Here is a 24,308-nt window from a genome sequence, read left to right as displayed (position 1 = left end):
GGACATCTATTATCTTGATGTTCTTCCTCCTTTATCCATTTTTTTCACATTCTCACTTGCACATCCATTCGTACGGACATCTATTATCTTGATGTTCTTCCTCCCTCTTGCGCATATCCATTTCTATTTACTCTCAACCTACATTTTTTTTCGCATTCTCTTTCCACGCAGCCATTCTCTATTCTCTTGACATTCTCCTTCTTCCTCCGCACATCTATGAACATCTATTCTCTTGACATTCTCCTTCTTCCTCCCTCTTGCGTATATCCATTTCTATTTTCTCTCAACTTACATTCTCCTGCACAGGTGCACGTCCATTTCTACTCTCTTAACTCACATTCTCCTATTTCTACTGTCTTAACTCACATTCTCTCTCACAATTCACATTCTCTCAGGTGCACATTCATTTCTACTCTCTCAACTCACATACTCCTTCTCGCTTGTGCACATCCATTCCTACGCACATCTTCTACCTGCTCTCATACTCCCTCTCTCTTGTGCACATCCATTCCTACGCACATCTTCTACCTGCTCTCTTGTGCTCCGCATGTCCATTCCTATGCACACCTATTCTCCTAATCCTACATACATCTATTCTATTGACACCTATTCTCCTATTCCTACACGCATCTATTCTATTGACACCTATTCTCCTATTCCTACACACATCTATTCTATTTACATTCTACCTTTCTCTTGTGCTCCGCACGTTCATTCCTATGCACACCTATTCTCCTTACATTCTTCAGGCACATCCATTTTTACTTTTTCTCTCAACTCCACTTATAAATATTTACAAGTCCTGCAACATCCATTTCTACACTCATTTATTTCTACTTTTATCTCGCTCAACTCTACTTATAAATGTTTACACATCCTGCTACATCCATTTCTATACTCATTTATTTCTACTCTCTCTCAAATCCATTGCTACTTTCTCTCTCTCAACTCCAATACACATCCTACTACATTCATTCCATTTCCACACTCATTCATTTTTACTTTCTCTCTCAACTCCACTACACATTTTCTATGCTCACTTCTACTTTCTCTCTATACTCATTTCTACTTTCTCTCTCAACTCTACTGCACATCATGCCACATCCATTTCTCAACTCTAACCACATCCATTTCTACACTACTACATCCATCTCTCAACTCTAGCCACATCCATTTCTACACTACTGCATCCATTTCTACACTCATTTCTATTTTCTCTCTACACTCATTTCTACTTTCTCTCTCAACTCTAGTGTCCATCATGCGACATCTATTTCTACACTCTACTACATCCATCTATTTCTACACTCAACTGCGCACATCCATTTCCACATTTCTCTAGCATCAATTTGGATTGTAGCTCTCGTCCGAACCTTCTAGTTTACTAATCAAACTTCTTTTCAGTTTTTTACTTGTACCATAAAGATTTTGAATTTGGTATCATAAATTTATTGCTTATTTGAAATTATATAGAGAGAAATCTAAAAGACTTTAATAAAAATAAAGCTTATTACAATAAAAACATGTTATTCCAATCATATTATTCCAATGACTTATCATGTTGAAACCAAAGTATAATCATGTTGGAAGACGTGTGATTCCATATAAGTACCAAAAGCATGCAAAATAAGTAGGAAATAGTGTGATGATACTTTTAGAATGGCCCAAGTTATTATTAGAAAGTCTTTTTGAAATGGTGATGATGCTATTATAAAAAAAATCTTTTTGAAATAGGGTGATGATTTAATTACGCATTTTGGTGAAATTTTATGACCAAAAAAGAGAAATAATAGTTTATAGGCAAGTGCTGGTAAAATGTTGGTAATGCCCAACATTTCTCATATTTCTTCAAGTTATAGCCAAACAATAAAAATGTATTTCCCAAGTTGCATCTAACTACTATGCAAACAATAACAATCCATTTGCAGGTAATGTATTACGCCAGTAATATATTTCACAGACAATATATTTCCAAGTATACCCTAAGAGTTTTCAAATATATTGGTTCTTAAGAAGAAGCATCGCCGACAATGAAGTACATTTTTGAAAGATAAAAAAAAAAAAATGCAATAAATTTCCTCAAATCCCAAACAAATATGTTACATGGCCTTGGAAATCAGAAAAACAGTCGCAAAAAGTCTGCATTCAATATCAAATAAACTGAAAAAGGCCAATAATTGAAAAAGGTAAATTGGTTAGCATCTGTTTAAATACAAGGAACCATTCGTTCTTAACAGCATCTCATTTACATCAAACAAATTCAAAGAATAATGTTGATATAAAAAAAATAACCAAACCAAGAAAATCATAAAACATAAGGATAAATCATAAAACATAAGGATTACTTTCATTGGGAATCAATGATTTTGATAGGTCATTCTTTCAAAACACTCGTATATGTCTGCTAGCTCATTCTTTAACATTGGCAAAAGAAAAAGAAGGGAGATAGTCATGTTGAAAGGAATGGCCCATAGGCTTGGGTGGCCAGGGTGGTGGGGGTGCCATATCGTGATGGTTCCATTCCCAGCAAGGTCCCAAATAACATTAAAAGAAAAAGAGGAAAAAGAGAACGTCATGAAAAAAAGAGCCAGTAGAAATGCAATGAATGAAGAGAGAGCGCGAATCCATTACCTTAATAGAACATTGAAGAGTCTGAATCACGATTCTATGTTCTAACAGCTGTTCCCACAATCTGGTGATTATGAATTAGCCATCATACTTACTCATATCAGAAGGAAAATCCACTTATACAGTTCAGTCCTCACAAACTACATGGATCACGAAAATTCAATAGAAATGGGAGCCCGAACATCCTTATTCTGTTTTGGTATAGTATCTGATGGTAACAGCCAGCCCCAAGATCAAGAGAGGCACCAGGAACTGTAGTATCTTAATCACAAACTCAGAAGTCTTATCAGGGTTGTAAGCTGCCTGCTTTGCTGGCTGATAGACACGTTTTGCTGGGATGGTTGAAGGGTCGATCTCCCCTATGTAGTATTTGTTCATCATCTCTTTAGCATCTTGGCTGTGCCCCACATCTTCAAAATCATTAGTCGCATCCTTTCCTGCAAGAAAGATCGAGTAAGAAGTGGCCTGCTAAAGTGCATAGTATAAAATATTGGATCATCAATTAATGAGTTAATAAAACCATTAGTTTAAAAGTGATTTTACAAAATGGATGTTAAAAGACACATAGATGTGTTTTCATTAAAATTTAATTTACAAGATCATATGACTGTTATGAACTGATAACGCACATGAAACTATGATAACTAACAAACTTCTTTACTATATCTGACTCAAGTTAACTCCAGTCAACACATATACCTAATGTACCTCAGTTAACATCATCAGCTTCTCTGAAAGACTACTGAAAAAGCTAGTTAGAGTGTAGCTTAATTGGGAGTCAAATACAGTATAGTCACTAGTGTGGAGATAAATGATTTAATAGTAGGTTTAGGGCCCTTGGAGATTGGGAAGAAGGAGAGAGAGGAAATGGTGAAAATAGGGTATGGAAGGCGACAATTATGAAGAAAATACGATGACGAGCAGGATAAAGTTTTTAACAGGAAGAACGAGGAGGAAGGTGTTAAAGATCCTACAACTCTTGTCAGTATTATCTCTAAATAAGGAAAAACTTGAGGGGGAAAGATGGTCGACTATCTAGAACCTTATTCTAAACAATATCAAAATATGGGAGGAAGGTTGTTTTCGGAGGAAGGCCTTTAAAGTATTATTTATAATGGTATAGGATGCAGTGCAAATAATGCCAGAGTAGGGAAAGGGTTGGGGGACTAGAGTGGAGAAACGGAAAGAGCAAGAGAGCATGTTATGGAGGAGGATAGAGAGGTGCATGGCTTTGAGCATATGGATACGTAGCAAAAACTCAAAGGAACAACTTATCATGTTTCCAACTTAGAGATTTTTTTTTATTTCATTTTTTTCATTTTTAGCAATGTATCAAGAACTTATTTAATAATAACCACTGTACAGTTGTCGCTAGAAACTAATTATTAAACAACTAAGAGTAAACAAGCTTCATCACACAAAGATGACATACTATGGGATGTGCTAATTATAATAATCATAAAAAGGATACGCCCAGTTCCACATAAGAAATTAATAGCAGCTAAAGGAAGTAAAGAAATAAATTGTCCAACACGAAGGAGCATCACCAGAACTGTTGTTTTCCATTTCACATTCTCTTTCTGATTTATAACTTGACTATATAATCAAGGAAATGAAAAGGGTCACAGCAATAAAAGGGTGTACCAGTTGAGGAAAGCAAGACCTCATCCCCTCCAGGATGGTCGTCCATGAATGGTGTTACATCATATACCTGATGGGATAATTGGAATAAGTACAAAGAGAAATATTACATCTATTTTGCAGAACAAAGAAACAAAATAACAAAAAGGGAAAGTAAAGCATGTACATGTATTCCTTCATTAAACACAGTTTGAGGCACTTGAAATCCTGGACATTTTCAGATGCAACTAAATATCATGCAATTCCAGTAAATGAGTAATTAAATCAACAAAGATAGTCTCAGATAATTTACTAATACATGATCCGAGATTCTTCCCCATTTCCCTTTTTTATATGCAATTAGAACAAAAACAGAAAACGGAGAAGAGATCTAAGAGGAAACTTATCACAGAATGCCAAAAAAATATAGAAGAAGGGATACATGACAGGACCCAAAAAGAAAAAAAAGTCTTCACAAGGAAAAGCTGCTCAAAAGCCACAATTTTTCAAAACCATAGCGGGTATTAAGACTCACTTTCTAAATCTTCCCTATTCAAGAAAATAAATAAAAAATGACATAAAGAGGAAACCCATGTGACTATTCTCTTGCTCGATTTTCTTCTCATGCCTAAATCATATTCAGCTTGTCTCATGTAAAACCATGTGACTATTCTCTTGCTTGATTTTCTTCTCATGCCTAAATCATATTCAGCTTGTCTCTTGTAGAAATTCTTTCTACATGCGGTCCTCAGGTGATTTGGTGAACAACAAAATATAGGTTTTCCAAAGGATTTGAGTCTATATAGGTATTCCAATTCAAAGACCCTACATCCAGTGTTTCAAAAAGCTCTAGGCGACTCCTAGGCGGTCGAGGGGTCCAGGCCGCCCAGCGCCTAGGCAGGCGTCCAACGCCTAGGCAGGCGCCCAGAACCTGAGCGGCCCAGTAGAATTTTTTTTTTTTGGATTTTCTCTCTCTAAAATAGCATCTAATGGGTTCTAGGTTTCAAATGAACCTAAAACCCACAATTTTACCTCTTTAGTATTAAAAAAAGACCCAAATAGGCGGGTTCAAGCGAGCGCCCAAGGAAATCCGCCAAGGCGGCTGCCCATGCACTAGGCGGTCCGCTTTTTGAAACAATGGCTACATCATATTCAAAAAACAAAACAACCATACAGCTACATCAATGTAACAACACAAGCCTGATTTTATCCTTGAAAATATACAATTGCAATAGACTATTTACACAGGGGTAGGGGTATGACCCCAACTTGAAAAAAAGAATTGCAACCACTTAAAAAAGTGAAGAATAGAGGATAGAAATCCAAATATCCCTTTCTAACAAGACTAAAAGCTTGTTCAACACCAAAAGAATGAAGCTTGCAAGATTCTTTCTTATATCCCTTAAAATTTGTAATGCAGGCCGTTCACTTCATCTAATGGAAAGAAAAGGAAATTATTTAAGGAGAATAAAGGACTCAAGTGGATCCATTTCCTTTTTCTGATTCATCTCATTAGAGAATAGATATAGGTTCTCTGGGTATTTGAAATTGCATTACCAGAATGTTTTTTGTTTTAATAAACAGATGCTTCAAAACAAGGCACACTGTTAGGCCTGTTTGATCACTGAAAACTGGAAGTTCTCTGGGAAGTGGAAGTTTTAAACTTATGGAAGCTCGATATTTTGATGTATCAAACTGACAAATACTATGTTTGATAACGTCTATAATTCTAGGAAGTCTGGGAACCTATGTTTGATGTAACCTGGGATTTTGGAAACTTGGAGTTCTGAAAATTAGCCAGTTTTAACCATTCATTGAAGTTTCCATGATAAGAGGATGATTATTTGCTCAATGCTAGATCACATAAAAAAGTAAATAATGTAGTTGTAAGTCACCAAACAATATATACTTCGCGTGCTTATCTCAATTTCATTTTTCACTATACATTTGACTGAGCCAAAATTTTATGTATCCATACTTGTCACCCTCATACACCTATAAAAGCTATAAGTAAATACTTGAATAGAAATAGAAGGCCAAGATGCCCATTAAAATTTGAGGGGTACTTTGGTAATTTGATTTCTCTCGAATTAATTTTTTATATTGTTTATAGATTCACCTAAATGAGTTGCATACATTTCTATCTTGATCAGATATTGGGGTCAAGAATAAAAATGCATGAATAGAAGGCCAAAATTTTCAAAACGATCAACAATCCACATCATAGTTCACCTAAAAGGTTATCAATTGAATGGTTGATAGAATTTCTTAGTATTCGAATTTTATCTTTCTTTTTTATGGTATGTACATAATAATAAGCTAACGACTGGGGCATCCATTCTTATAGCCCTCGTGCACATTTAAAACACATAAAATAAATATTTTGAAAAAAATAAAATAATCAAAACATCCTTAAACTTTTAAGGTGTTTTGGTCTTACTTGAATCATTTTTTTTTATTTTTTTTTAAACATTTGCTTTGGTACATTTGCCTTGATAAGGCACACAGACCCTCCAAAATTTGTGTAGATCTAAGATTTACTGAAAAAAATTAAAAATTAAAACGCATAGAAAAATTTTGGAAATGATGCCACCATCCCTCAACCATTTCCAAACTTAATATTCCATGGGGGGCATGGAACTGGTGGTATCCACTCTCTTTGGAAATTGGAAGTTCCAAAAAGGCCTCACTCTATAGAACTTCCTGTTATCAAACACACAAGTGATGCAAAAACCTAGAACTGTTGGCTCACAAGAACTTCCGGTTCGCAGAGCCAGAAGTTCTAGAAATCAAATGTGCCATTCCAAAGTCAAGGCTTTCAGTTTTCTTTTTCTTGAACTTCAAATTTTCTCATATTTTCAAATTTCGTGTTTACATGTGCACCTCTTTAACATGTTTTGTGCAATGTGTAAAGAAGAAATCGAAGAGCACCTCTACAACTTGCTGGATTACTCTATTATATCATTATTTATGATCCCTATCTCAATGGCCAACCACCTAGAAAGACTTAGGACCTGTTTGGATGACAATTAATTTATTTGGAATATATTATCTTATCTATAATTAATATATACCCAAGATAATGTCATCTTGTTTGCGGTATAGTATCTGTCATGTATTATGCATACAGCTACTTAAATATTTAACTTTTCAGTCATTTCCAACTTCTTTTAGCTATTTCTAGCCAAGAATGTGCGATGTTCAGCAAATTACTTTGAATATAGTAAAACAGCATTTCAAAAAGATGCACTTACATGTCAAATTGCCTGTAAGTTTATCTCATAAAACTTTATAATGGATACAACCAAACACCAGATAACCCATTATCAGGATAAACTTTATTGAAAATGTGAATTTTCATTGATAACGAGTACATCCAAACATGCCCTTATAAGGTTTTCTTATTGATCAGCAGATAAGCAGCGGTCATATCTAGTAGATGGGAACCAAGTTTCATGATCATCATCATCATCTGAGCCTATCGTAATTATTTAGGGTCAGCTACACAATTCATGTTCTGCGATTCAGCTCTATAAAGGCCCATACCCACAGTGAGACCATAAGTTCCCATATCTCTTCTCACTACTTCCATCCATGTCTTTTTGAGCCCTCCTTTTACCCTTTTAGAGCCTTCCACTTGAACCAAATTGCCTCTCCTAACTGGAGTTGTATCAAGTCGATACTACACATGGCCAGCCCGCCTAAATCTACTTGTCCTCATCTCATCAACTACTGGAGCCACCCTTAAGTTCCTTCAAATAAATTCATTCTGAAGTCTATCCTTTTTTGTCCTGCCACTCATCCATCTAAATATCCTCATCTCAGCTGCACTCATCCTGTTGATATGTTGTTTCTTGGCCGCCCAACATTCTGTCCCATAAAGCATGGCTGATTTTACAGTTGTCCTATAAAACTTCCCATTCAGTTTCATTGGTATGCGGCGATCACATAAAACTCTGAATGTACATCTCCACTTTGCCCACCTAGCTCTAATTCTATACACGACATCGTCCTCAATCTCTCTATTCTCTTGGATTATCAACCCAAGATATCGAAAATAATCTCTTTTAGGAACTTCTTGGCAATCAATCTTAACTACTTCATCGTTTCCACTCCTATTATTGGTAAACTTGCATTCTATATATATTTTATCTTAGTCTGGCTAATTTTAAAACTTTTGGACTTTAGAGCATCCATTTGAAGTTCTAACTTTGGGTTTTATTGTGGACAAGAAGAATAAGAGAGACAAACCAAGCCTTGCTCGGTAGATGGTGCTGTAGGATCACAGACCATACCAAAAATTGCAGAAAAAGGTTGTCAGGGATAAGTATGGGCTTGATGAGAATTGATGGTTAGAGTCCAAAAAACTACGCGAATTTCAGGCATTTTGAAAAGGAATCAATCAATTGAGAGGTGAACTTATAAGGAATGTAACAATAACAGCAGGGAATGAAAGGAGAACAAAATTTTGATTTTAGAATGATGTATGGTTGAGCACCGAACCAATTAAGGTAAGATTTTCCTACCTATTTTCCACAGCCCAAAACCAAGGGGCAAATGCAGCTAGATGGTCTAAGGGATGGGAAAAGGTGCAGTATGATATACAATCTTAAGAAGAGGGCTAAAGCAAGAGAAGATTGCAGCCTCAGTGGATTGCATGACTGAACTTCAGTTATTTTTCTACTCACTAAGAAACAATGCCCATATGGTATGGACCATCACGGCTAACAACCAAGTCCAATAATAATATTTTAACCTGGGAAATTGGTGGGCCAAACATAGCTTGCAATGTTTGGAGTCTTCTTGATCCTCCCAAAGTGTAAACTGTTGGATGGTTGGCTATCTTTGATAAAGTGCTAACCATCCACCACCTAAATAAAAGTGGAATGGTTATTCTTTTTTTCTTTTTTTGATGAAGCTAACAATTGTATTAAAAGGAAGAGTTTACAGTATACCGACGAGAGTTCCCACAGCCCGGGTCTCTCGGCCAAAAAATAGCCGACCTAACAGTAGCCCTGTACAAAATATTTGGGGCTTATAAGAAATGCCCAATTACACGGAATGGTTATTCATTATTTTGCAAATAAGAGATGGAAACAGTAGACTATTTATTTCTACATTGGGATGTAGTCAATGGAATCTGGTCTGAAGTACTGTTGTGAAGACCGGATCAGTGACTGAAAGGGCGAAGGCACCACATTGTTGGATTGGCTGGACAGGACCGGCCAAAGAATCACAGAATAGAAAAAGGAAAAAAATCAAAATATCAAAAAAAATACAAATAATTTATGAAAATATTAGGAACAAAAATAAAATTATAACACACTATATGTCCATAATATCATATGTCTAATAACCCATCAACAATACCAAAAAGCATTATGAAGCAAATGATGAACAATTGAAGGAAAAAGGTCATAACTCAACATAAGGTCACGACTCACAAGATGACATACAAGTAATAAGCAAAAATCAACAAGATGACACTCACTTAAGCTAAATTCACAAGATGACATATAAGTAAATTTGTACACTAAAACCAACAAGATGACACTCATTTAAGCAATAACAGCAATTGACATAATTTGTGATATGATTCATTGCATTGTTCCAAAACAATTTTAAAAATATTTTTTTGCAAATGCCCTAAAATTTAAAATTTTCTATTTTTCCAAATATAAAACAAACAATAAAAATGGCATAAAAAACTTACTAGGGGTATGATTTAGTTGCTATTTCTGGAATCATGTTGGAAACTTGTTGGACTTTCAACCAAGATAAGAGGGTTTTGGACAGAGAGAGGGGGAGAGAGCAAGAATCGCCAAGCTTGCCCTCTCTCTTTCTAGAACACCTCTTTTTTAACCCTAGAATCCTACCAAAACTTTTAAATGATCAAAGCACCCCAACACTATTTAAAAAGAACATAGAAAACCCTAAAAATGCACCACTTTAGTAAAAAATGATTGGGAAATTATTGTACAGATCCTACACTTTTTTAAGATAATAAAAAATGGTCCAAAAATGCCTAATTTTTTAATGGCGCAATTTTTTCATCTTTGTATATTGACAAAATTGCCTCTAATTCGACCATGAAGGGTCGAACTCCTATGACTTGATGATTTCCATATTGTGGGTCTAAAGAAATAGTTTGACTTGAAGGGTTAAACTACAAGCTCTTCTCTTTTTTCTTTTTCCCAGTTTCTTTATATAATTTAAACTTTCCAAGTAGTTCAACCCTTCAAGGGTCGAAGTACACATAGGGCTTTTATTCTACTCAGCCGTGTAGTTCGACCCATGTGTAGTTCAACCCTCCAAGGGTCGACACAAAATCACTACACTTCATTGTAAGGGTCAAACTACACTTAAATTTTTTTTTTTTCTTTTTTTCACTCATTGTGTCTCACTCACCATGTAAGTTAACCCTTGAAGCGTTGACCTATAATTGAAGCCAAGTAGTTCAAACCTTTGATTTTGGAGTTGTAAACCCGATAATGAACTCCAAATATAATCTCATCCTAGGTTGTATGTATTTGCATTAACTAACACACCTTGGATATTTACGAAGAGTCAAAATAAGACAAGCAGCTGAAGCCCAGTTTTTGTTTTCTTTTCCAAGCACAATGTTCACTAAGTATCAAGATGCATAAAGTAGCAAAAAAATTGTTGAGATATATAATATTATGAACTTTGGAGCCACATTGAAAATGAGTAAGAAGAAATACTCATTGGAGGATATAAATACACATGAGATGCTTCACTTACCCAAGATGAGGTAATTGATTTTCCAAAATACATTCTTATTTGCGTATATCAACTAGTTTCTATGACTAAGAAACTTTATAATCACCTCCCACAAAAAAATCGTGACTTCCTCCACTACACCAAAGGCTATGAGACAACAACTAATTTGTATTAGGGAACAACTTGGCTTAAATTTAGGTTGACAATGTGATTCAGATCAAGATCCGGTTGCTACAAAATGTTAATTTTATTTTTACTAATTTTATTTTTAGTTGGTCCTATGTGATAAGGACATTACTTATTCTTTGAAGATAAGGGATAAATTTTTAAAGAGTAATCGTTTGGAGGAAGGAAGATTTTAAAAGATGAAAGAGGCATGCAATGTAGGGATGAAGCTTGACGTGAATTAAAAAAAAATGATTTTTACAAATAATGTAAAGAGAGAGAGAGAGAGAGGCCTTTTTGAGTATTTTCTTTTCTATGCTCTGATGGTGCATGGTGGAGGGCTCCCACATGTGCACTTTCTCTTGCAGATTTCTTTTCAGTTTTTTCTCTCTCTCTAGACTGCAGTTATTTACCAGTTATTGGTGGCCAGTAATTTTTAAACTGCGTTAGGTGGTATCAAATTGTTTGAAAATGAGAAAGTTTTAGCGGACTGCAGAAGCAAAGCAAAGTTTCCAGTTGACAAAAAAGAGGTCTGCAAGAGAAATCACTGAAGTGGCAATCCTAGTCCTCCACCATGCACAACTAGAGCACAAAAAGGATAATACCCACAAAGGGCCATTCTCTCTCTCTCTCTCTCTCTCTCTCTCTCTCTCTCTCTCTCTCTACATGATTTGTAAAGGATCACTTTTTTTTATTCACGTCAAGCTTCACCCCTACATTGCACGCTTCCTTCATCTTTTAAAACCTTCCTTCCTTCAAAGGATTACTCTTTAAAAACATACCCCTTAGCTTCAAACAATAAGCAACATCCTTATCATATAGGACCAAACTTGCACATCCTTATCATATAGGACTACGCTTCCAAAAGAAAACACAAACTTTCTTAAAGTAACTCATATAAAAAATGGACTCATCCCACCTAAAAAAAGCACAGTTCCTAAAATTTAGACTCTAACAACGAAACCAAAAAATTTATACTTCCTATTTCTAGAAATTAACCCTAATAAAAAAAATAAAAAGTCTACCCACATCTCTAAAAATAAAATTAATAATATTAAAATTTTCTAGCAACCAGATCTTGATCTGCATCATTCTTCCCTAGTTGAAGAAAACTCATCCTCGAGTTTTAAAATGTGCTAAGATAAAATTTGTATTAGTCCCGCAACCGGCTGTTTTTGCCTGTTGTCACTTGTCAGTAATTTCCAGCTATGTCAGATTGTATCAGAGCTTCGATTCTTGTGCGATCGTGGTGCTCATTGACAAGGCATCATGGTTTGTGGATGTGCTCGACACCTTCACATGAGTGGAAAAGAAATAGTACAAAAACTACACACTTAGAAAGTTAGTATATAAAAAGTGAAGTGTAATCGGTTTGTGTAGTTCGACCATTTAACAATCAAACTACGGTACGTAGAATAAAAAATCCCTATGTATTGTTCGACACTTGAAGGGTCGAACTACTTGGAAAGTTAGTAGTTCGAAAGTTAAACCAAAAGAAAAAAGACCCATAATATGGAAATTGTGAAGTCATAGTAGTTCAACTCTTTTGCCGTTGGGCCGAGAACGCCTGGCTCGCCCCTTAACTTCGTTAGACGAAGCCTAGCTAGGAGCACTGAGGTTGAGCTCTTCGTTGGTTGGCCCCCCTTCCAATGCAAGGCTTACGGCAACGTAAGCTCAGTGAGACCCTTTGTTCATACGCCCTTGAGCAACATAAGTCATCAGATAGCAAAGCAGCCGGTACGCTTCGCTGGGCCCTTGTTGAGCTATCAATAGAGCTACCCAGCCTTCGGTGTGGGCCCTACCACCTGAGCTCGATCGAGAGAGCTTAGCTACCCCTACCAAACCTTCGTTCGTTGGCTGACCTTTGCTTTCTTTCTTCTGCGATTCGTTGGCCCTGAGCTTTGAACTTAGTCATTAGCTCAGCTGTCGTCGAACCAAGGGCAATTTTGTTATGAAAAATGTGACCTCGTTTCAAAATTGAACTATTTTGGGACTTTTTTTATTAAAAAAAGGATCCATACAATAATTTCCCAAAATGATTTTTTCATTAACATTTTTGGCCCTCAAGACTGACCAATCCAATCTTTCAATCCTACCACGCAAACCTAGACTAAAGTCTTTTTTTTTTAAAGTTGACGGTTAATATTATAGTAGTAAGAGTTTGTACAATAGCAACGGTTGAGGTAACTCACAGACTGGGACTCTCAACCTAGAACTTGGTCACTAGGGAGTCACCTATTCTAGAATACTAGTTCTAGCATTCCAGTGAGGCAAGAGAAAGGGGCTTATAAGAACTGCCCGTTACAAGGTAGAAGACAAGAATCTAGAAGGAGGAGGCCTCCCCACCGTGTTAGTGATTGTATCTCCATATTGTGCGCATCTATACAAATACAGAAGGCTAGTTCCTAGTGGCTTCCTTGACAAGACGATCTGCGAAGTTGTTACACATCCTCCTAATATGCATCCATAAGACGTTTACACCCCTGCAAGTGTACTCAATTTTGTCAAAAATGTGTGCTACGTACCAAGGAGGAGGGGCCTTTCTAGTGGCCCATAATATTACATTTTTAGCATCTCCCTCTATGTGCAGGTGTAAGCCCCAGGAGGGGTTAAATTTCTTGGTTCCCATCAATGAGGTCGTGGCCTCAGTGAACTATGAGTCTTTGTCGCCAAGGTGTTCTGAGAATGATAAGATGAGCACACCGTTATGGTCGCGGAATACCCCTCCCGCGCCTACTGGGCCTGGATTTCGCAAGGAGCATCCAACGAAGTTGAACTTAATCTCACCCACCAGTGGTGGGTACCAGTGCGATACTCTTGGGTTGCGGTGAGCGATTAATTGAATGAGGTTCATCCAATTGCGAAGGAAAGTGGCCGCCGAAATCCTAGTAAACAGTTTGTGATTGGTAGCCCAAAAGATAACCATGGAGGTTACCTTGTGGAACAAAATTGGGAATTCGCTTTTGAGACCACATAAAATTCTCGAATTTCTTTCTATCCAGATGAACCACACCGAAGAAGCTAGAGCAGCTTTCCCGAGGATCCTACCCAACCTCGGCTAGTAAGCTTCGAAGGAACAGGACGTCAGCACCGGGATTGAAGGGGGGGTGACCCAAGATATTCCAAAGAGTTGGATAATTTTACTCCAAAGTTGGAGAGCCGTCTGGCAATGAATGAACAGGTGGGGGTTTGTTTCTTCCTCATCTAGGCATATGACACCTATTAGGGGTTTGGACACCTCTTCTCTAATGTAAGTCTATCGTGAGCGCGTGTTCAGAGCACGTAATCTACTGGAAGGCTTGAACTTTTGGGGGAGGGGGGGGGGCTATGGATGTCCAAACTTTGGAGAGCGTCGGATTTGGGTTTAGGGGGGAAGAAGGCTCAGGAGTTTCTTGTAGAAGGAGGACACCGTTAAGGAACCGGTGGGCGATGGAGTCCAAACCAAGGTGTCTGGCCCTGATAAGGCGAGGAAGGTAGAGTGGAGGGAGTCTGAGAGGGATATAAACTCCAAGGTTTCTTCATCTGAGAGGGATCTCCTAAGAGATGGGTTCCATACTTTGCGGTTACTATTTCCTCCGATACCAGGGAGGCTTTGTTGACTGCTACAGCAAAAAGGGAGGGGAATCGTTCTTTAACAGGGGTGTGGCCTAACCAAAGATCGGACCAAAATCGCACTCTATCCCCGGCTTTAGCATGGAACCTGATATGTGGTTTAAACAGTCCGAGGGAGGAGACTAACGATTTCCATACCGTCGAGCCCCTTGTCGTTCGAAAACCCTCAGGTAGCCAAAGGTCAGGTGGGATACTATACTTGCTTCGTATGACCTGGGCTCACAACTGTCAGCTCTACGTAGACAGTCGCCACCACCATTTACCTAAGAGCGCCTAGTTGTGAGTCCTGAGCACTTTGATCCCTAGACCGCCCTGGTATTTTGATAGACAAACCTTATCCCACGCAATCAGGTGGATCTTGTTTGACGCCGCTTCACCGGACTAAAGAAAGTTCCTTGTCAATTGGTCTAGACGTTTGGCTACCAAGGCTGGCATTTGGAAAAGTGACATGAGGTAAATGGGGTAGGGTTGCTTTGATAAGGGTTGCTCTCCCTGCAAGGGATAGGTACCTTCCTTTCCATCCTACCAATCTCCAATCTACTCTATCTATTACGTGGGACCAATGGGCTTTCTTTGGCTTCCCCAGCCCCAATGGCATACCCAGGTACAATGTGGACAACTCCTCCACTTTACATTCCCAAGAAGGGACAAGGTTCCTGGTTTGGATGTTGGATAGGCCTACCCCTATCATTTTGAATTTCACCATGTTAACTTTAAACCCCGTGGCATGCTCAAAACAGATCAAAAAGAGTCTGACGTTTTTGACCTCCTCTGCGTTTGCATCCAAGAAGACTAGCCTATTGTCTACGTATTGCAGATGAGATACACTTGAGCCATTCCTGTTGCACTTGAAGCCAAAGAGGAATCCCTCTTGATACATGCAGGAAATGGACTGGTTGAATACTTCGACTGCCACTGTAAAAAGAAAGGGTGAGAGAGGGTCGCCTTGGTGAAGGCCCCTAGAGGAGGGGAAGTACCCTTTAGGAGTCCTGTTGATGAGGATGGAAAAGAAAGGATAGGAGTAGCATCCCCTCATCCAGTTTCTCCACCGCTCCCCGAAATCCATCCTCGTCAAAGCTAGGTCGAGGATGGACCAGTCGACAATAGTGTATCAAAAAGTGCTAGGCAGGTCCTAGGCGTCCTGGGGGGTCCAAGCCGCCCAACGCCTAGGCGGGTGCCCAGAATCTGAGCGGCTGCCCAATTGAAAAAAACATACTAATATACCATATTCCAAGTTGAAAAAGAAAAAGATAGACATCGAGAAGAGAATTTTGATAATCCATATTGTTAAAACAGTAAACTATAAAACCATACAAGTGTAGGATATAAAAATCAACACTCAACACAATAGAACTATACAGAAATTTAGAAAATATACAATCTAACGAAAGTCAACACTCATCACTCAACACAACAGTCAACACTCAACACCAAGAGGAAAGAATCTTCAGTCGTCATCATCATCATCATCGTCATCAGAAGGAATATCAATAGGGCAAGCCTCATCATATGCATCAGAGTCGAGGCCATCATCTTCAGAGTCATCTCCCTCTTCAATATAACGCTCTTCCTCCTCTGTTTCTTCCGAATCTGCCTCTTCCTCCTCTTCTTCTACCTTCCTCTTACTAGTATGTGCAGTCTGTGCAGATGAGGCCCTAGGAATCTTGGTTGCTCTACCTTTTTCTTTGTGCTTCTCTAAACTCAAATATTGTATAATTTCCTCCCTGATGCTGATAGCCTCAGGAACATTTTTACACGAGGCAACATCCCCCTTAATATCGGGAAGGTGTTTTTTAAACCGATAAATGGCCCCATTAGTATCATTTCCACAATAATTACATTTAATATGATTTTTATCACTTGTACTCGGATTATAACCATACTTCCAACCCGGATCACCACTCCGACTAGAACCTGGAGAAAATACTTCCAAAGAACAAGGCTTGTTTATATCATTTTCTGGTTCTTCTAAATTCAGAAGATGTCTAATCTCATCCGGAACTGCTTCAGGAACCTTTATACAAGAAGCAGCATTACCTCTAACACCAGCAAGGTGTTTCTTAAATCGGCTAATACCCCCATTGGTATATTTTTCACAAAAATTACACCTTGTACAATATTTATCATTTGGTTTTGGGTTATACCCATCCTTCCAACCCGGATCACTTCTTCTAGAAGTAGCAGAAATAGATCTATGACACGAATTTTGTTCTTGTCTTTGTTTTACATAACTTATATATTGCTAAATCTCCTCTCTGATAGCTTCAAGAACATTTTTACAAGGAGCAACATCCCCCTTAATACCAGCAAGATATTTCTTAAACCGGTTTATGCCTCCTTTTGTATCTTTTTCACAAAAATTGCATCTAATGCAATTTTTGTCATTTGGATTCGGGTTGTATCCATATTTCCAACCCGGATCTCCACTCCGACTACTCCTGAAGAAGACATATCAAAATAAAACAAGCAATATAAAAAATAAAGTTTTGCACTTACGTTAATTGCTCGAATTCCAAACTTTGATAAACACTTCAATCTAATGAATTGTAGTTTTCTGGATATTTTTTTCTCTGTAAAAGGGGTTCTTGTGGGTTTAGGTTTCAAATGAACCTAAAACCCCTCCTTCTAACCTTTTATATCTTTAAAAAAAATCAAAACAAAAAAAAAAAAACATTTTCGCCTCTGGGCAGGGCGCAAGCCTTGGGCCGCCGCCTAGGCAGGTTCCGTACCGCCTAGGCACTGTGCGGTCCGTTTTTTTGAACACTGGTCGGCATGGTCGTATGCCTTCTCCCAATCTATCTTAAAGATTAAGCCCGATTTTTTCCCATGGTGACGAGAGTGTATGCACTCATGGGCCACCAGCACCCCGTCTAAAATCTACCGATCCTTGATGAAGGTTGACTGTGAAGGGGAGATGACAAGAGGGAGAACCTGTTTGAGTCTGGAGGCCAACACTTTTGAAAGGATTTTGTAGGTGGAGTCAACCAGGCTAATAGGACGAAAGTCCTTTAATGCCTCAACCCCTTCAATCTTTGGGGCTAGCACAATGAAGGTGGCGTTGATGGCTTTGTGCAGTATTACACGATGGAAGAATTCCTCAAAGAAAAGAAAAGTCGTTCCTACAGGTATCCCAAAAAGTTTTAAAGGGGCCGATTGGGAATCCATCCGGGCCGGGGGCCTTGTCTTTACCCAAGTCCTCAATCGCTTTAAGGATTTCAGCCTCATAGAAGGGCGTTCCAACCAATCCACCCAATGAGATGGAAGAGATCGGAATGGGAGATTTCCCATTCTTGGTCTAGAATACGACGGGGCCAAAGAGAGGCTCTGGAAGTACTTGAGGATGGAACATTCAATTTTCGAGGCCGAGTCCAAGATCAAGTTATCATCCTTAATCATGGAGATGGAGTTATCTCATCTGCGACAGCTAGCTATCTTGTGAAAGAAGGTTATATTCTGGTCTCCTGATTTAAGCCAATTAATTTGGGACCTTTGGTACCAGTACAGCTTTCTTTCTTGAGGGTAGCGAGATAGTCCACCTTCATATTCCATCTAAGGCTAGCCTAGCCTCAGAGGTCGAAAGAGGCCTCAATTCCTCCGTCACGTCTAAGGTTTGGATGGCCTTCAACAGACTATTCTTAGACTGTGAGAAATCACCTTGAAGGGAGGAACTCTATGTTTTTACGGAGGCTTTGAGAAGTTGAAGTTTTTTTTGTAGCCTGAAGCCTGCTCTTCCTAGAACTAGGTTCGAGAAAGAGTTCCTCCGCACCGGAATTAGTGAGGCAAGAGCTACTTCTTGGAGCCAGGCCAGTTCAAACCTAAAAGGTTTGGGACCTCTAGGGACAGCTGAGGTGTCCAGGAGGACAGGACAGTGGTTGAAAGTAGGCTTAGGCAAGGCTACAACATGAGTCCCAGAGAATAACTCATCCCAGTCGGGGGAGATGAAAAACCTATCCAGTTTGGATAGTTTAGGTTGGGAATCGTGGTCCGACTAGGTAAACATCTTCCCTTGAAGCGTGATGTCTATGAGCTCATTACAAGATATGAAATCTAAGAAGTCCAACATTCCATGGAAAATGTTGGAATTGGAATCCTCTCATAAGACCATCCGGTGATATTGAAGTCCCCTTCCAAGCACCACGAGAGGTGAGGGATGCTACAAGGTCCAGCTCAACCCAAAATAGCGATCTAAGCTGCGGTGAGTTTGGACCGTAGATTGCGAAAAATTTCCACAAGACCCCATCTGACAATCTAGAGAGTAACGCCGTCACCGAGTAATCTCCGATATGGGAGGATGACAGATTGTGCTCCGTAGGATCCCAGATCACCAGGATATCACCGGATGCCCATGTCGCTGGCAGAGAGAGCCACTGACATGGTTTCCTACCCCAGACTTGATGAATCAGCTGAAGAGATGAATCTTGTTTTTTGGTCTCAGTTAAGGCTAGTACAGAGGGGCGGTGTTTAGAGCACGCATCTCTCACTGCCTTTTGTTTGTGCGGCTGTCCCAGGCCGCGGATGTTCCAAGAAAGTATTTTCATGATCTGTACGAGGGGGAAAGAGTCCTGCGAGGGGTTGACTGTGAGAGAGGACGAGGGAGACCTCCTGGATCCTGAGTCCTGCGAGGGGGTGACTATGAGAGGACAAGGGAGAAACCAAAAGTTGTTTTTTGTCATAGTTCACTGAGGAGAAAAGGTTAAGAATTTCTCTGTGGCCTTTCCAACACACCTTCATGTGACGATCAGCGTCTGCCAAGAAAAAGTGGTGGAGGGGTCCTTCTTGACCGTCAAAAGGAAAACCCATTACCCTGAAAATCTCTATCATTTTGTCTGTTTGATTTTCCACCTGCTTGCTGGTAGAAGCATCCTCTCTTTCATGGTTGTCGTTATCTTCCCTAGATGCCGGAGAAGTAGGGCCCGGGGGTAGCAGAACCTCACGGGGGGAAGATACAAGGTGGTTAGCAGAAGAGGAAGGGACAGTGACGCGGGAGGGAAGTGTCACCTGAGCCTGTGGAGGAGGGTCAGAGAGCGAGAGAGGGGATTCAAAATCGGCGAGGAATGGACTCGAAAGGGGGGGAAGCGATGGGGACGAACAAGGGGTGGTAGATTCTATCTACCCAAGAGAGGCTCGGAGACCCGAAGAGACGGTACCCCGAAAGGAGGAACCCAGGGGTCAGACGGGGCAGAGGAAGGGGCGAGCCGAGGGGAGCTCGCTATGAAGGGAAAATGGTCGAAGACCTGGGACCTACCAGGAAAGAATGTCGGCTTGAAGGAGAGATGAAAGCAGGGTTGGGGACAATCGTTAGCTAGGATGGCCGAAAGAGGTAACAAAGGTTGTCAATGGAGATGGAGAGGGGAAGATTGGGGGTCGAGACTTGACATATAGGTTCGAGGTGGGGAGTGAAGGGCAAGAACGAAAAGAGGATAGGAGGTTGAGGTCGATGGTTGCGGGGTCCCAAACTCGTACCGCCACCACCCCGAAGGGGTACTGTGACCAGTCCATCGCAAAAAGGGGAGGGCGAGAGGAAGGAGCCACTCCAAGCAGGGGGGGGACTGGGGAAGGGCGGGGTAGGCAGGGTGACAGGAACGCGAATAGGAAAATGAAAGTTGGAGTCGGAGGTTGCAGGGTTGGGGAAGAGGGAGGGGACAAATAGCGCAGGAGCCGAGAGGGAGGGAGCAGGGGCTAAACAAGGCTCAAATCGGACGGGCAAGACAGAGGGGGTAATGACGAGGGGGATAAAGGAAGGAGGTGGGAGGGTAGCGGGGGTAAAAGCCACCTCGATGGAGGTCCAAAGGCACTCAAGGATCGTCGGGTGATCCTTAGCCACCGAGGCAACAGGTACAACGAGGGGGGAGCTTGCGACACGTCACCCAAGAGATATGACGTGACCAGAGAGGCCATTGAATCGACCCTTCTGAGGGCAGGTCGAATGGTGCAGCTCGAGGTCGGAAGAGGAGGTGGAGACGGCGACGTGGCAAGTACGGAGCCCGAGGGCAAAGCGGCACAAGTAGGAGACCCTCCTAGCGGGTGGCACTCAAGGGCCTTGTTGGTGCGGGACCTCCGAGAAGGCGCGTGGGGCGGCGTGGTGTGACTCACCGAAAGAGACCTGGGTGCCGACCCCGAGGGGGCCTGAAGACCCGAGTAGGCCGAAGAGTGAGTGAGGGCTGGGCCCTTGACATCATGGCCACCAACAATACCGCGCTGGGGCCCGACTCGGTTCCCATCCACATGCGAGGATCGCCTGACGACGTCAGCGCAATGGTCCACTAGGTAAGTTATATTGCAGGGTGAGGCGGCGAATACGACGGAAATGGAACGCTGTGCGCTGAAGGCGGCGATCAAGACTTGCACCAAGGTCGCCTGGGGTCCGACCTCGATTTATGGCTGTCATAGGGACGTGTCGACCTAAGGGTCAAGACATTAGAGGGGGGCGACCGTTGACGGCTGCCGGAGGTGCATCGCTTCCCGGACACCAGATTCCAATCCGACAGTTTGGGTCTTAGAGGTTTCTGATCAAGTAGGTGGTTGAAGAAGGGATCAAAGGCCGGAGACACCATGGACCAGGAGATTGAGAGGGGGAAGAAAAAGTCACCCACCCTAAGCCATATGAAGTGAGGGATATTCTGCGTGTTGAGAGCCTCTACCAGGAGGCGCATGGAGCCAAGAGGAAAAAACGCTAAAGATTTCCAATGGATGGCAACCAAGAAGCCACAAGCTTCGGCCACTTTTTTGAAAATCACTGGCGACAACGCGTGAAGAGGGATGTCAGCCACCGTTATCCAGATTGTCTACTTTCTGAAGGACCCCTCTAAAGGCAACCAAGGCCGAAGTTTCAAAACCGCCCCTTTGAAAGAAGGGGGAAAGCTAGCTTGAGAAATTCTCCTGACACACTCGGGCAAGGGGAAGCTGAAGAGGATCCTTCCGTTGGCCATGGCCCGACAAGTGACCTGAGGATCGCCCCAGAGTTGCTGCGCCCATTTCTCGATGCCCCTTATATCGTCCCTCCTCGAGGAGAAGGATCCCACGAGAGAAGCTTGCAGTTTTACGGTTAGGGGGGACACCTCCTCCAATGTGGAGAGAATCAGAGGTTGATAAGGGGAGCTCCTTTCCTGTGGGCTAGACTCCGAGACAAGACAAGTGAGGCCCTTAACAGATGTTTTGGGCACCTGGTTGGGCAGGGGGTGGTAAGAGGCTACTTGAGCATATGTGGTTGGGAAGTGGCTGATCAATAGCAATGGTGTGAGGTTGAGGGATAAAGATTGTAGATAGCATCCATGCTAAACGAGGGGAAGGAGGAAGGGAAGGCTTCGCCATATTAGTTCGAGTTTGGAGTCAATTTTGCGCACATGTTCGTTTGGGATCATTGGTGAGATGGAGAGAGCAGTTGAATTCGTACCTAGACTAATGATGTGAAGAAGCACGTGAATAATGACCCTCCCTCAACCCAAAAATTCCCCAACTCTTCACCTCAAATTTTCCATCCCTATCTTGCCTCATGCTTATTACTTTAACATGCTACAGTACTCATGTGGAAGATTACTTTCACATGCTACGGTACTCATGTGGACAATCAGGTTGGATAGAAAGAGGATTTTCGATGGCAACAAAAGCAAAATAATTGCCATCCAAGATTGTCTTGTGACAAACACCAATTTTTTGGTTCATTCAAGAGAAGAATTCAGACCATTCTTCTCAACCCTCCTTAATAATCTATGGGCACATCTCCTCTGATTGTCCCTATGGTCCCCAGCGGTCTAGGGCACCATCAAACTAAATTTCGACGTGAGATCTTTAAGCAAACCAGGCCTCGTGGTTATTAGGGGTATTTCAGGAACCATTTGGAAAAATACTTTTGTCCTACTCATAACCATTCTGATTGGCAGGTACCACCCTTGTTGAAGACCTTTCTTTGCTTACTGGTCTCCAAGTGTTCAATTGAAGATGGGGCCAGGTAGTCAACTTCAAATATGACTAGGAAAACGAGATAAACTAGACGAGAAAAACATCTGCGAGTCCATGGAAATTGGATTTCATCTTTGATCATATTTTAAGATGTGCAATTCTGTACACATTCTTTCCAACATTCTTGAAGAGAATCTAACTATTAAGCTGACTCCCTTGCTAAAGGAGCCAACAGGACCAACTTGTTTATACATCAAATAGCTACTTGAGGAACAATTTTGCTAACCTTTTGTATACACCTTACAAACAGATTGTACTTTTTGATATTGGCAAAGATGTAACTTTTTTATCATTAGTGAAATACATTGATTTTTTCTTGAGAATATAAATACAATCAAGTTTTCACAAAAAACAATCCTCTTTATTCTGTAAAAAAGAGAAACTTCACAAGCTATAGGAAGTTAACTTCATCCTTCCTAGTTTTCATTTTATCCAAAATGCAACCCCTGAATCGTGTGGGGTTTGTCAATGGTGCACAAGAATTTCAGCTAGTATAAGGTTCACAGTGAAGATCATCATGCAATGATAAGGAACACATTTCTATGAATAGTACTCAGATAAATCTACTTTCTTTCTTAATTACGGACCCCACATAAGTTCCCAGATCCCAAATCCAAGACTTACATGGGTCTCGTTAACTAGAGAAACCCTCAAACCAATAGTAATAATTATTCTTCAACTGAAAGACGAAATTCAAGAGCACCAAAACCCAAAGAGAAGAATAAAAATAAAAAAGAAAATCTTTGCCCAATATTTTCATCTGTTTAGTAACATACAGTCCAATATTTTCAGTACTAAAACCTTTTTATTGTAAAATAAGTATATTCAATGTCATGCAACAAGTCAACTGATTCATCATTGTTCCTTTCGCTTGATATTAAATACGGTCAATACAAAGCAATCCACTATTCAAACAAAAGGAATATACGACAATCCAAATCATACAAGGAAATAAAATAGAAATAAATTTAAAAAAAAAACACAAAACGGATCTAAAAACACGAAGGAAAACCTTTCCATTGATTATGAGCCAACAATCCTTCGTTTGGTTGTGCCTTATGATTTCCTCAAAGCGATGAACCACTGGATCCGAAGCCATATCTGATAAAAAAAATATAGAAAAAACGTTAGATGCTTAAAATGGGCATCCAAATGAATTTTGAGGTCATGAACCCTTACCAGAGGAGATTAATTAGGGTTTCTCCTGCGCACTTAGGACAGAGGATGAGAGAAAAAACTAGAGAGGGACGAATAAATATAATAGGGGGACGCCGACGTGCGAAGGCTGGCGAAGGCCATTGTGGTCTTCATCGTATATATATATTAATGGAACTTTTCATGGGCACATGACACACTTTCCTCGGGTGGCTAGAAAGTGAAAATGACCAGATACACCTCGTAATGGGACGAGAGTTCTTCGAAATTGTGTTAAGAGGACCACGCTGCCACTGAACCACGATTTGTGAAAAGTTAGGACACCTCCACCTGTTTTATTGGCTGGTATAATGATCACATGGGATTGCATTTCAAAGGCACAAATATGCTTTTCGGAATAACTTAGAGGTACATTTGGTAGGTACGAA

At 40.4% G+C, this 24,308-nt stretch overlaps 1 protein-coding gene across 1 annotated transcript; it reads right to left on the bottom strand.

Moving 5' to 3' along the window:
• Nucleotides 1–2,602: 2,602 nt before the first annotated feature.
• LOC18438890 (cytochrome b5) lies at nucleotides 2,603–24,015 on the bottom strand. The gene is made up of 4 exons (XM_006849068.4): nucleotides 23,905–24,015; nucleotides 23,738–23,826; nucleotides 4,273–4,339; nucleotides 2,603–3,065 (listed from the first exon to the last, which is right to left on the bottom strand). Exons 2-4 carry the CDS (start codon nucleotides 23,822–23,824, stop codon nucleotides 2,815–2,817), a joined length of 405 nt encoding a protein of 134 aa, XP_006849131.1. The 5' UTR covers nucleotides 23,825–23,826; nucleotides 23,905–24,015; the 3' UTR covers nucleotides 2,603–2,814.
• Between the last annotated feature and the right edge of the window lie 293 nt (nucleotides 24,016–24,308).

Source organism: Amborella trichopoda, chromosome 9, assembly GCF_054954075.1.
Source record: "Amborella trichopoda isolate Santa Cruz 75 chromosome 9, AtrichopodaSantaCruz75HAP2 v2.0, whole genome shotgun sequence".
Classification (NCBI taxonomy): domain Eukaryota; kingdom Viridiplantae; phylum Streptophyta; class Magnoliopsida; order Amborellales; family Amborellaceae; genus Amborella; species Amborella trichopoda.
This window is presented reverse-complemented; position numbering and strand designations above follow the sequence as displayed.

Excerpts from the sequence above, each read along its gene's own strand:
- LOC18438890 (XM_006849068.4), bottom strand. The coding sequence starts at position 23,824 with ATGGCTTCGGATCCAGTGGTTCATCGCTTTGAGGAAATCATAAGGCAC. Across the intron at positions 4,340-23,737 it reads GGCTCATAATCAATGGAAAG|GTATATGATGTAACACCATT; the intron begins GTTTTCCTTCGT and ends TTATCCCATCAG. Across the intron at positions 3,066-4,272 it reads GGTCTTGCTTTCCTCAACTG|GAAAGGATGCGACTAATGAT; the intron begins GTACACCCTTTT and ends TCTTTCTTGCAG.